Source organism: Hemicordylus capensis, chromosome 1 (genome assembly GCF_027244095.1).
Source record: "Hemicordylus capensis ecotype Gifberg chromosome 1, rHemCap1.1.pri, whole genome shotgun sequence".
In the NCBI taxonomy this organism is placed as follows: Eukaryota; Metazoa; Chordata; class Lepidosauria; order Squamata; family Cordylidae; genus Hemicordylus; species Hemicordylus capensis.
In genome coordinates this window covers 436,745,199-436,758,802 of record NC_069657.1, presented here as the reverse complement: position 1 = coordinate 436,758,802, position 13,604 = coordinate 436,745,199, and the positions used below count along the sequence as shown (strand labels likewise).

Genomic DNA, 13,604 nt, shown 5'->3' with positions numbered 1-13,604 from the left:
CCATTAACAGTCTTTGTCGTCCTGCCCCCGCCCCCATTCACCCTCTTCCTTGTCAGGGACAATGTCCGGGTCCTGATTTCCCCTATCTGCCCCATCTGGCTCCCCGGCAGGGTCAGCCTCTAGGTCAATCAGTGGGGCAGTTTACACTTGTCAGGGAGAAAAGGCCTGGGATTCAGTGGATTAGGGTCCCTGGAGTCTGGGCCTGGCTGATCTGATGAATGCTGTTCTTTTCTTTTGCATTTTAAAACCCTGGCCCCTTTTGAATGAGAGCCACCCCGGGTGTGCTTTGTTTTCTTTATTTGATTTTGTAGGAGATGGGCTAGCTGATTTTGAGGATGTAGATTCCTCAAATGAGGAGATCCGTCTATGCTTTTTAGATTTTTTACTTTTTTTATGAAGCGTGAGTTGGTGAACTGTGTCAGTAATGGCATTTTTGAACCATGCCTGCCATTCTGGAGGGACTGATTTGGGGAGGCCAGGAAATGACTTAGAGGGACCTGCCTGGGGTGTGTGTCTGTACTCTAAACAAAGAGAGATCTCACCAGCACTCCTTGTTGTCCCTGGTCTGCTGCCTGAGGCTGCTTTCTGCGGTCCTCTTGAAGTGCTGGGCATGTTCGTGCCATTTTCACCATGGCTGCCATCTCAGGCCTCATGTTGCATGGCTGATATCGAGGCTGACTGAGATGAGTCCGATCCAGTTGCCCACACCCTCAGCTCCCGGTGGTGGTGGCATTGCTGGAGGTGCTGCTGCTGCCCACAGTAATCTGGTGGTGAGCATGGAGGTTGGAATGGGAGCTATTGAATGTGCACCTTCTCTGCGCTCCCCCGGAGTGTTTTCAGCCGTGCGGCTGCGAATCTCACAGCCTGAAGGTGGGAGCGTCACTGCAGCTTCCTGGAGTGCCTCGCCAGGCAGCTCTAAAGCAGCTGGCATCAACGCGGTAGGAGGAGGAGATACGGGCATTCTCACGGCCCTTGGAAAACCGCTCTGCCCTTCCCCTGTTGGCACGCAAATCCTTCTCTCTTTCCCTGTGTGCTCCATGACAGGGGAAAGTCACAAGAAACGTAAAGTCGAAAGTGAGAGGGGGAACACTGAGGAAAATGAAGGGTGGTGGGTTTTTTGGTTTGTTCTTTAAAAGATTTTATAAAGGTATAGATTAGAAATAATTAGGTTAGAACAAATTAAGGATTATCAGTAAGAATAATATCTGAGGAAAGAAAAGTCAGTCTGCCTGGAGCTAGGCAGGACTGAGAGAGCTGGGGGCAGGGTTATCCCCACCAGGCTCTAAAGGCTTCTGTTCTTGAAGCTAATTTACATAGTCCTGCCTAGGAGCACGTGAGGGGGAGAACCCATCACAATGTCCTTGGCCCCAGCAACTGAGAATACAGGTTCCTTTAAAGTATTTTTCAGCCACCAAACACTTGCACAAAGAGTATGTGTGCACCACCCATCCCTTTCTGTTCTCTGACAAACAAGAGCAGAAATTTAACTGATTAGCCCTTTCTAGGTTCAGGAGGACAACCCTTTCAGTTCAAATTCAATCTGGTGGAACAGAACAAGATTCAATCATCAAAACTAGTACATATAATTGTGTTGGCACGCGTCCTCTTACGACATCTGCTCAGCTTTAGCATTTGGGCAGGGGGCACTTACCTGACATAATTCTATCCGAAGCCCCTAGTCTGGTAAATACTCTGTCAACAGGAGTAAACCTGAAAGATTCAGCAGGAACATAGCATCCCAGCTGGGCCATTACCACTGAGAGGCCAGCCTGCAAAGCAACAAAGCCAACAGTCATTAGAGAATTCTGGTCACTTCCTTTTACTGCTCAAGTTTATCAACAACAGCAAGGTCATCTCTTCCATCACCTCTCCCAATTGTAGTCCCACTGAAATGAAGTTCTCTGTAGTGGAGGCCAGTACACACGATTACCTTGAAAGGGATAGACTGGCCTTGATTTGCCACTACTGGGAGTGAAATTCCTGCCTCCCCAATATATATCTAAAAAGAGGTTGTATTAACAGCTGGTATACTTCTAACCCTTAAATACTGAGTAATTCCATTTTGAGTAACAGAACCACTCTCAAAGATGTATAGAACATAGGAAGCTGCCATATACTGAGTCAGACCATAGGTCCATCTAGTTCAAGATTGTCTACACAGACTGGCAGTGGCTTCTCCAAAAGTTGCAGGCAGGAATCTCTCTCAGCCCTATCTTGGAGATGCCGCCAGGGAGGGAACCTGGAACCTAGAAGCTCTTCTCAGAGCGCCTCCATCCCCTGAGGGGAATATCTTACAGTGCTCACACATCTAGTCTCCCATTCATATGCAACTAGGGCAGATCCTGCTTAGCTAAGGGGACAAGTCATGCTTGCTACCACAAGACCAGCTTTCCTCTCCGTCAGAAATGGAGATAGCAGCTCTACTCTCTGTCATTTCTCCATCAGAAACTCTGATGGGTATCAGCAGAGGATTTAGAAATAGCCATGATGTTGGTCAGGAAATGCAGCATTTGTTAGATGGAACACTAAGGGTTTTTAAAAATAAGTTTCTAGTCCTCAGGGTTGGAGAGTAGGAAGCAGTTAGGTTATTCTGCCATTTCGTTTAGAACATTTCTAACATCCTTCAGAAAATTATCCCAGTGGCGTACAACAAAATACATTCAATGTAGAACTATATTAATCCTAATTTTATTAATTAGTTACTTGCTGCTCACATAATGTTCTCTACAACTCAATCCTCATTCTTCAAGAAAAGTGATTAAACATGTTTTGTTTTATTTTTTAAATCCCAGTTCTAGTCCAGAAATTCTTAAACCATTTTGCATCTACAGACCCCTCAAATCCTCAAGTATTACCCATGGACTCATCCCATTTTCATAAGGCTCCAGTAAAAATTTGGGGTGGGTGGGGAGAGAATAAGTACTCTGGATAGTTATTTTCAGAAGTGTTATTCTGGCTTACAAGGAAGCAGATTAAATTCAAGGCCGCAAAGATTATCAGAGCACCCGGACCCACCCATTAAGAACCCCTGCACTTAGATCCCACAGTGCTCCATCATAGCAAGTGGACTGATCTGGGTGATCTTATATCCTTTGTATCCCTGTCTGTGTGGAAGCAGCACATTTCTATGCATTTCCATGCTTCCACACAAGGGAGGGAGGTCACATTTCAATCTTGCAGTATAGCACCACCACAGTATATAAATATCCCTCCATGCACCACATTGCAGCTTAGTTGAGCTGCCAGACCAAGTGTCTTGTTCTATAATCACCTGTCTCAGGAGTGTAGATTTTCCTCCCATGTTTGGGCCAGTCACTAGAACACAGCAAGCCTTCATCTGGGAGTCTGTCATTTCACCTAGAGGACCTATCAGGATATCGTTAGGGATGAAGTCATCGCTGAATAAAGTTTTCGTAATGCATGGATGGCATGAACGTCTGAGCTCCAGAAAGGGTGGAGTGTTCTTCTCCGGCAGCACAATTTCAGGTCGGCACAATGGTCCATCGCATTCCTGACTATAGCGTGCGAGGCACAGCAAGACATCTATGAAACCAAAAGAAAATCCCTGTGAGTTAGCTGCTCTGCTTCCTTCTTGTGAAGGCTAGCATATTGGAGGTGGGCAGATTACCAGTTACTTCAGGCACTCTGAGCTCCACGGAGGAAGTGTGGGTCAAAAATGTAAAAATACATAAAATAAAATAGTCCTGTCCCACACACAGGAAGACTAATTCGAAGATTAGATTGTACCATGTATTGCTACGTTCAACTACAATTAGCTAATGAAGACAACCAGAGAAACTAGGGAGAAATTTAAATTCACATCAGCCTTAAAAAGGAAGCCTTAAGTTTCTAAAGAAAAGTAAAATATAATGCTAATGCCAAACTGTCAGCATATCTAGAACTCGGGCCAGTTTTTAAATGCTTACATATAGATTGTGGTTGCATACTAGCACTTTTATGTAAGAAAGGCCTATCATGAAAAACCAAAGCATTTATTCTATTGCCAGCTTCTGTGAGCCAGGGTCCATTTTGTCATTTGAATCAAATGTGCAAGTATGTATACAGAGAGAAGGAAGAAATGTTTTGCTTTACGATCAAATTTATCTAGAGATGTGAGGTTGAAAGTTTTCCTGGAAAGTTTATCATGCTGTATTTGATTCTCCCCACCTCACAAAAAAAGATTTCTGACATCCAGACTAGCATCGCACATATATGGCAGTGTGAGTTCCAGACTATCACTATGTTGTCACTTGAGCAGGGGAAGGGGCATTTTTTGCCATACTCCCCCTTCCCTCTGAAACCCACTGTGCATCAAAGTTTTGACTCATATTTTGGTGACTCACAGTGGGCATCGGAGGAAAGAAAGAGTGACAAATGTTGACCCTTCTCCTGCTCAAGTGGCAGCACAGCATTAGTCTGAAACTCACAATGCCACACGTGTGTGCAATGCTAGTCCATATGTCCAGCGCCGTTTTATGAAATTAGTGTGTGACAATGAATGGATGCCAGTGCAATATTCAGCTATGTAATTAATGTTCTTTAGGGATTATACCCAGAAGTGTACAAGAGGGTACATATGTATTATTGATTTAGTTTAGTGAGTATTCCAATGAAAAATTATTTCCGGATAAAACTTGATTTTTAGTATAACAATTAAGGCACAGGAAGTATCTTCATTGATCTCCCTCACTGTCATCAAGTACTTCAACTACTCAGCTGCTTGAAAAACTTTAGAGATACAGTGGAAAAATTTTGACTGTAAATAAACCAAACACATGCAAAATCAAATAATATATTTAGGGAATCAGGAGCATTGGGGGAGGGGGGGGAAGTGAGAGCTTCCTATAGACAAGAAAAAAGCTTTTTTATGCAAATGACAGTGAAATTTGCATGGGGAAATTTTCCTATTCAAAATTTTCAAGAAAACTCACATCTCCAATATTTACCCACCTGTTTGTTTCTCTCTCTTTTATTGCCCTTATGACAAAAGTAACATTGCTAGCCTTATCATCAAAGGTTATTTCTCCCAGTGTACTGAGGTTATCTTAAATGTACATTATATTCCCCTCCTGCTTCCATTAGACAAGACCAATTCCAATCAGATTGAGTGTCATCATAACCTGGACACATGCAGGCATCTCCCAGTCCAGGACGGGCTAACGTACTGCCAAGAAGGGAGGCTCAGAGAGAAAACACTAGAATAATGAACAGTAGAACAGATAACCATCAACAAGGTATAACATGCAACTTAGTTGAAACTGAAGAGTATTACAACCAGAGTATGATGAAACAGCACATAAAAACAGGTTGCTTACCTGTAACAGGTGATCGGGTAGTGATCCGTTGAGTCCATAAGTAAATGGGTTCTGCGCCTGCGCAGGCACCTCTCGGGCCGACTAGGTAGCTCCTCGCGACGCCCAACCGCCCACCTGCACGTGCTGCTGCACGCTAGCTATATAGAGCGGCTGGGCGTCTTCCGTTAGTTCTCTGTGCAGACCGCCTCTTCCGTGCAATCTGTCACCAGATGTTCTACTTAATGTCCATACTTCTGCAGTGGGGTTGGCTTCTGGGCGGGTCTTATGGACTCAACGGATCACTACCAGATCACCTGTTACAGGTAAGCAACCTGTTTATCTGGATCGTGATCCGTTGAGCCCATAAGTAAATGGGTGATTAGCAAGCTTACCCTCCTTGGTGGTGGGAGCAGAAGGATGTCCACTAAGGCAACACCCTTTTTAAGACACTTCGCCCATATTCCGCCTGGCGCGCCATGCGCAAGTCCACTGCATAATGCTTTATAAAAGGCTGCTGTGATGACCACGTTGCAGCCAAGCAGATGTCGTCCATCTTTATGCCAGAAAGATGAGCAGCAGAAGTTGAGTAAGCTCTAGTAGAGTGAGCCCGTATTGTTTTGGGTGGTGTTACACCCTGCAGCTTATACGTCAGCAGGATCAGTTCTACTAACCAGTGCGCTAAACGCTGTCGAGACACTGCCTGCCCTTTAAACTTTCCTTTATAGGCCACAAACAGTTTACTTGTCCTTCTGTATTGTCTAGTCTCTCTCAAATAGTACAACAAGGACCTACGCACATCTAGCGCGTGTCGTGCCTTCTCCAGTGCTATTTGTGGATCCTTAAAAAAAAGTTGGCAAGACTATTTCCTGATTTAAATGGAAGTCCGTGACTACTTTTGGGCAGAAACTTGGGTCTAGCCTCATAACAACCTTATGTGGGTAGAATTGGGTGTAAGGCTTGTCCACTCTCAAAGCAGTCAATTCACCCACCCTTTTAACTGTGGTTATAGCTATCAGGAATGCAGTTTTAAGCGTTAACAATCGCAAGCTAGTGTCATGTAGTGGCTTAAACAGTTGTTCCATCAATGCAGATAGAACCAATGACAAACTCCACTGCTCTAATGGTTTCCGCAGTGGGGGATACTGATTATTTAGTCCCTTCATGAATCGTTTACATTCTGGATGGGTAAACACCGATTTACCATCCCAACCAGGAAGTCTCGAGGACAGTGCCGCCAGATGCACCTTTAAAGATTCGTTTGCAAGGCCCTTTACCTTCAGACTTGTTAGATACAGCAAAACTTGGCGCACTGACGCCAGTTCTGCCACGAACTTATTTTCCCTTGCAAACATTTTAAATCTTTTCCATTTACATAAGTAACTGTGCCTTGTTGGCTTTCGCCTACTGTTTAACAGAATGGATTTTAAAAGTTTATTCTCCATGCTGTTAGCTTTAGCGTCCGGATTTCCGGGTGCAAAATTCTCCCTCCTGATCTCTGTAGAAGATCGGCCATTGGTGGAAGACAGTAATGGTTCCCTCTGCATAGGCGCAGCAGCAAAGCAAACCATGCCTGATGTGGCCACCAAGGGGCTATTAGAATGCAGTCCGACATGTCCCTCAGGACCTGCGCTAACACTCGATTGAGGAGTGGCATTGGTGGGAACAGGTAAAGAAGCCCCCTGCTCCAATCGTATTGAAATGCGTCTCCTAGAGACCCTGCACCTATTCCCGCACGAGAACAGTATCTCTTGCATTTCTTGTTCTCCTCCGTGGCGAACACATCCACCGACGGTGTCCCCCAGTGATCGAAAACTTGTCTGACATACACCTGTTTGATTCCCCACTCGTGTCTCTGGTTGGTTTGAGTGTTCCAACTGAGAGCATCCGCTAGTTGGTTGTCTACACCCCGAATGTGTATCGCCATCGGATAAATGGCATGCTTGATGCACCAGTCCCACAATCTCATGGACAAGGTGCAAAGCGTTGGTGAAACCATCCCTCCTTGTTTGTTCAGATAGGCTATAGCTGTAGTGTTGTCCAGGTGCACCTGCATAACAGAACCCCTCAGTTGTGGTTCGAAGGCCCTCAGTGCCAAAAATGCAGCCAACAGCTCTAGGTAGTTGATATGCCTCAGGGCTTGTTGAGGTGTCCACTGTCCCTGAATGCATTCGGGGCCGCAGTGTGCTCCCCATCCCTGTAGGGAAGCATCGGTCGTGACCCATGCTGTTGGAAGCAGAGGACGGAATGGCACACCCCGTAAGAGATGTCCCTCGTCTAACCACCATTGTAGCGACACTAGTACCTTCCTGGTAAGGTGCAGCAGCATGTTCTGGCTGTCTATATTGGGTCAGAAACGGTCCAAATAGCAACGCTGCAGGGCCTCATTCGAAGCCTCGTATAACAAACAGTAGTGTTGCAAGAGGCCATCAGGCCTAGTAGTCTCTGGACCCTCCTTGCTCTTTGAACGGGATTGGCCAGGAATTGCTCCACCAGAGATTTTATCTGGAAGTACCTGTCCCTTGGTAGGAATGCACGTCGTTGCTCCATGTCTAGGACAGCTCCTATGAAGTTCAGCTGCTTTCTTGGAGTTAAATTCGTCTTCTTCCAATTTATGTTGAGTCCTAAGTCCTGGAGAAGATTCAGCATCACCTGTATCTGTGTTTCCAGCAACATTCTGTCCTTGCTCACCAGGAGCCAGTCGTCCAAATACGGATAGATCACTAGGCCTTGAGTTCGAAGGTGAGCAATTATTACTGCTACTACCTTGGTAAACACTCTCGGAGCCATCGACAATCCGAAAGGTAGAACAGCATACTGGTATATTACCTCCCCCACAGTAAAGTGGAGGTACTTTTGGGGGTTTTCTTGGATGCCCACATAGAAATATGCGTCCTTCAGATCTAACGTTGCCGCCCACTCCTCTTGATCTAAGAAGGGCAGAATCTCCTGCAACGTTGTCATCCTGAACTTCCGGGCCCAAAGTTGTTTAGACCTCTTAAGTCCATGATTGCCAGTATCCTGCTTGGGAATTTGAAAGTAGCGGGAGTAGAATCCGGACAACCTCCTCGCCCACTGCACTGGAACAATTGCACCTTTTCCTAACAACGCCTGTACCTCCTCCTCGAATATCGGTGTCGACCTTGTGAATCGTAGGCCTGAGAATGGTGGAAGAGTGATGAACTCTATCGCATAACCTGTCTCCACAATCCTCAGGACCCACTGGTCCGATGTTATGTTGTGCCATGCTAAAGCATGGCTTGCCAGTCTGATGGTTGAGCTGGCAACTACAGGGCCGATGACAGTGGTCCTGGCAATTGGTCTTAAATGCAGTGGGCTGGCAGAGCAATCAAAAGGACTGCTTTGCAGCCTCTTTGTTGTTTCTAGAGTTCTGGTTTTTGTTCTTGTTGGCGTTATTGCCGCCGAAGCCCCTAGGTCGCTGATAGGGCCTATTCTGTCTCCTGAAATCTCTCTTATCTTGGTAGCGGTACGACCGTTGTTTATTATAACTGTAAGGACGAGAGCTAGCCGCTGAGGTAGGTACCATAAAGGTCTTAGCCGTGAACCTTGACTTTTTAAAAGTCTCCATAGTAGCATCCGTGCTTTCATGGAAAAGTCCCTTTCCATCGAAGGCCAGATTTTCCACCCTGTCCTTCATATCCAGCTGGAGTGAAGTTGCGCGTAGCCAAGCATGATGCTGCATGTTGACGGCGGTCACCAAGGCCCTTGACTCCGTCTCGGCTAAATGTTTAAACGTACTCAGTTGTTGTTTTGTCACTGACGTCGTCTTGTCAAATACTTCATGAAGTTTTATTTGCAGCTGGTCTGGGGACATCGAAATAGAATCATGAAGTAAGTTGTCCGACATCAGATGGGTGTACCGAGCCATACAGGCTGCATAGTTAGCGATCCGGATAGCCAGGCTCGATGTGGCGTATATCCTTCGCCCTAATACGTCTATCTTCCTCCCTTCCTTGTCAGAGGGTGTTGTATGGCGGCGGCTGCCCTTTGATGTTGATGCGCAATCTACTACCATGGAATTCGGGTCCGGAAGGCGTATCAGGTATGTCTCTTCTCCTTCATGGACTCTATATAAGTTCTCTATGTGTTTAGACGTTGGATTTGTCGATTGTACACTGTCCCAAGCTGACTTAGCTGCCTTTGCAATGGCTGGGATTATAGGTAGCGTGACAAGGTGAGATGATTTGGAATGGAACATCATATTATACACAGGGTCAGCAGACTCTGTTTCGGGGAGTTGCAGGTCCAATCCCAAAGCCTCAGCCATTTCTCTAATCAGAGAATGATACGCCTTGAGTTCCTCTGTTGGGGATTTCGAGAGACGTGGTGGGACCTCCGAAGGAGGCTCCACCCGCCGACTTCCTTGGTCAGAATCTGAGCACTCCGATTCAAAGTCTCTCTGTGTCGAAGCAGGAGACGAACCCCTGGATGATGGGCTTGGTGGAGGTGGGGTGCTCTTTCTTTTCCGCTTTCCAGCGGGTTTTTCTTTATTATAGTCTTGGCTCCCTGCGCCAAGAGGCATTATAGTCTTGGCTCCCTGCGCAAGTCTTTCATTATCCAGTGCAGGCGATACACGAGTTCTCTCGACTGGCTGCTGAGGCTGCATAGCCTTCCATCTCAGATACTCTGCATAGTCTTGTGGCAAAGAGTGTCTAAAACCACAAGTGTGTGCAGGCTGCGTAGCTGGGTGGCGTATACTTCCATCAGCTATACCCGCCAATGGTTGCACCACAGCCAGGGGTGATTGAAGCAGGTTCTCAGTCATTACTCTTGGAGAAAGCGACAGAGTTTTGGGTGGTGGGAGACCATCATCTGCCTCCTCCTCCTCATCTTCCTCTCTACCCAACCCTGTACTCAGGAATCCCTGGAAAGTGGATTCTGCTGGGGTATTTGGGCCAGACTCCATCAAACTCCTAAGGGCAGAAGTTGCACTGCGATCCGAGCACTGGCCACTTAGTTGTTGTGGAGTCGATGGAGATTGCTGTGGGGTAAGAGCCGGTGACAGCGAGCAGCGTCTTCGAGGCCGAGACTGCTCCCTCAATATCGAGGAGGGTCTCGATGTCGAGGAGTCCCGTGTTTTTGCTGCCTTCGATGCTGAGGGCTTCGATGCCGAGGAATCCCTTCCTCGCTCTTCCCTCGATGTCGATGGTTTCGGGGCCGACGACTTCGATGTTGAAGGAGGGTTTGATGTCGATGGACCGCGACTGCTCTCCTCCGCTGGGCTAGATGCCCGCGGTTCAGCACTCCAGTCCTTCTCAGAGCCCTGCACCGATGAAGGTGATGGGGTCTTTTGTTTATGTTCCTTTCGGCTAGGGTTTACTGCAGCCACCACTTCTGGTGCGTCCCGCCGGCGCCTCTTTTCCCGGCGTTGCCGATCATTAGAAGAGAGCTCTGAGGGTCTCTTAAAAGCTGCATCTGAGGACACGGTTTTAGACTGCACCAAGGCAGCTCCGTGCCCCTCCGCTCCCGATGCCGATCTCGAAAGCAGTGTCGATGTCGAAGGCGCCTCCGGGCTAGGGGTAGACGGGCGCAGCGCATCCTCATATAAAGCAGCCCTCAGACGCAAAGCCCGGTTGGTTCTAGTTTGCTTAGAGAAGGCACAACAGATTTTGCAGGCTGCTGTATTGTGCTCCTCCCCAAGACATAATAGACAGAGATTGTGGTGATCAGTGGAGGGCAATTTAGCCCGACACTTCTCGCAGCGCTTAAAGGTAGTCTTCATCTCCATTTATAAGCATTTTCCGTTTGCAGTTCAGTCCGTACACAAGAATCCGTCCAATCTTTCGCCAAAGTTAGTCCGTTAAGAAGTTGTCACGTCCAAAACACAGTCCAAAGTCCAAATTACCGAAACAATCAATCCAAGAACAATGTCTAAGCACTTTAAGTCACAATAGTTTCTGACAACCGAGGAGCCCAAACGAGGTCTGAACGCTGTGGCGGTCAAACAGAAACTAACGGAAGACGCCCAGCCGCTCTATATAGCTAGCGTGCAGGTCGCAAGGAGCTACCTAGTTGGCCCGAGAGGTGCCTGCGCAGGCACGGAACCCATTTACTTATGGGCTCAACGGATCACGATCCAGATATAAGGAGTATCAGGCAGGAAAAAGAAAAGAAAAAAGTTCCTCAAGGTAGCCAGTTAGCCACAAAGCCGAACACAAAGTTACCACACCCATAAACCAAGGGTTGGTTACCCTCCATACACTGGGGAGAAAGAACCATTTGCTGTAAGTCTACCAATATTACTTTCTCCCCCAGTGTAGGAGGATATCCTTAAATACAGGACCTACCAGAGAAGTATTTGTTTAAGCTTGGTTTGTGAAGCTACCACTTGTTTAAGAACTGCGTACCCAAATGTTGCTTGCAACAATTGAAATATATGTAGCTTGTAATGTTTAATGAAGGGAAAACAGATGACCACGTGGCCGCTCTGCAGATCTCCGTCGGGGCATATTAGCTGTAAAGGCTGCGGAGGTCACTGCACTTCTAGTTGAATGATTGGCAGTCCTGATAGACAGATGTAGAGCTAGAGATTTGTAAGCCAAGAGTGATGCAGGCTCTAATTCAGCGAGCTAGGGCGTGTCTGGTATCCCTGTTGCCCAGGGATGTCAGATGGAAGACGACGAAGAGAGAATCCGATTGGCAGAACAGCTTGGTGCATCTGATGCAGACTCCAAGTGCTCTTTGGACATCTAACCTGTGTCAGTTTCCCCCATAGATGTTTAGGTGAAGGGCAGAAAGGTGGCAATATGATGCTGTGGTCCCTTTGGAAATGTGTGTTGACCTGTGGGGCAGAAGTGGGATCTGTTTTGAGCACCACTGACTCTGGTTGGAAGCTACAAAGCTGCTTGAAAACAGAGAGAGCACCCAATTCTAAGAATCGGTGGGCCAAAGTAAAGGCTACCAGGAAGAGGATTTTGTATGATAGAAGTTTAAGAGACACTGAGCTCAAGGAGTGATTTAGTCAAAGCATTTAGGACCTTACTTAGTTTGCAAGAGGGGAACCTGTGTTGGAAAGGGGGGGGGCACTGTTCTATGTGCTCTGAAGAAATCTTGTAATTTGCAAATGAGAGGCGAGAGAAGTCCTGGAACAGTGATGCAATACTGAAGAGAGTACCGAAGTTTGCCTACTGAGAATACTGGGTTTGAGACCTTTCTCAAGGTCTGACTGAAGAAAGGAGAGAACTTGCTCAATGCTAGCGTTCAAGGAATTGACTCGATTAGATATTGTCCAAAAGACTACCCATGTGGTTTGGTAGGTACAAATTGTGAAAGGATGGTGAGAGGCTAAAATGGTATTCTGGGTCACTTTAGAATAACCCCTAGGTTCTAAAAATGTACGATCAGTTTCCAAGCGTGACGCCAAAGCCACTCTGGTTCCAGATGATATATTGGCCCTTGAGCTAGTAGGTCTTGATAAGCTGGTAGAGGCCAGGGTGGAGCTGTGGTTAGTTCTATGAGATCAGAGAACCGGGGTCTCCTGGGCCAAAATGGGGCCACCAGTATAAAGTCTCTTTCTTCTTGTCTGAACTTTTGCAGCACTCTGGGAAGCAATGCAAATGGAGGAAACATGTAGAGGAGTCCTGGTGGCCACTGTAAGGTGAGAGAGTCCATCTGCTCCACCAGGGGACACAGGTACCTGGAGTAAGACTTCTAGATTTGTCTGTTGGATGGGGAAGCAAAGGGATCTAGGACTCACTGTCCAAACTGATGGACTATTTGGCAAAAAAACCCAAGGGTGAAGCTTCTACTCAGACTGGTCCAGTGCCAATCTGCTGTGGAGTTGTCTACTCCAGTAGGTGTTCAGCTTTTATTGAAGCTAGGTGTTCTGCCCACTTCTGATGCAGGAGACAAGGTATTTGTCTCCTGCATCAGGTATTGAGAGCGGGTCCCTCCCTGGGGATTCAGATGAACTTTGGCAGTGTTGTCTGTGCAAACCAGTATGTGATGACCTTTCAGAAGGAGATAGAAATGAAGAGCCAGGTGCACTTGCTTGAAGCTCTAGCCAGTTTATGCTGCGGTGGGCTTGGGTGGTGGACCACTGGCCTTGGGTCATTGAGGAGATGCATCCTGTGTTGCTGGCATCTGTGGTGACCTATATACAGTGGGGCTCTTTAAGAGGGAGTCCTTGATCAAATCTGTTGAGATCCACCACTGCAGCAATTGCAGAGTGGACTAGACAAGTAAATGGGTGTGTTCCCTGTTCAGGATCTGATCCTGGAAGGGTAGAGTCCACTGTAGAGTCCTGGAGCGCCAACATGCCCATGGTAGTGGGTCCAGGCAGGAGATCATAGA

At 47.0% G+C, this 13,604-nt stretch overlaps 1 protein-coding gene across 3 annotated transcripts in view; it reads right to left on the bottom strand.

The window, feature by feature from the left end:
* The window catches only part of MSH6 (mutS homolog 6), a 47,500-nt gene that overhangs the window by 10,093 nt on the left and 23,803 nt on the right, over positions 1–13,604 (bottom strand). For all 3 annotated transcript variants that reach the window (XM_053243944.1, XM_053243925.1, XM_053243934.1), the window contains exons 5-6: positions 3,272–3,543; positions 1,652–1,769 (exon numbers count right to left, since the gene is read on the bottom strand). In XM_053243944.1, the coding sequence (XP_053099919.1) occupies positions 1,652–1,769; positions 3,272–3,543 (390 nt within the window). The remainder of the gene's footprint in view (positions 1–1,651; positions 1,770–3,271; positions 3,544–13,604) is intronic.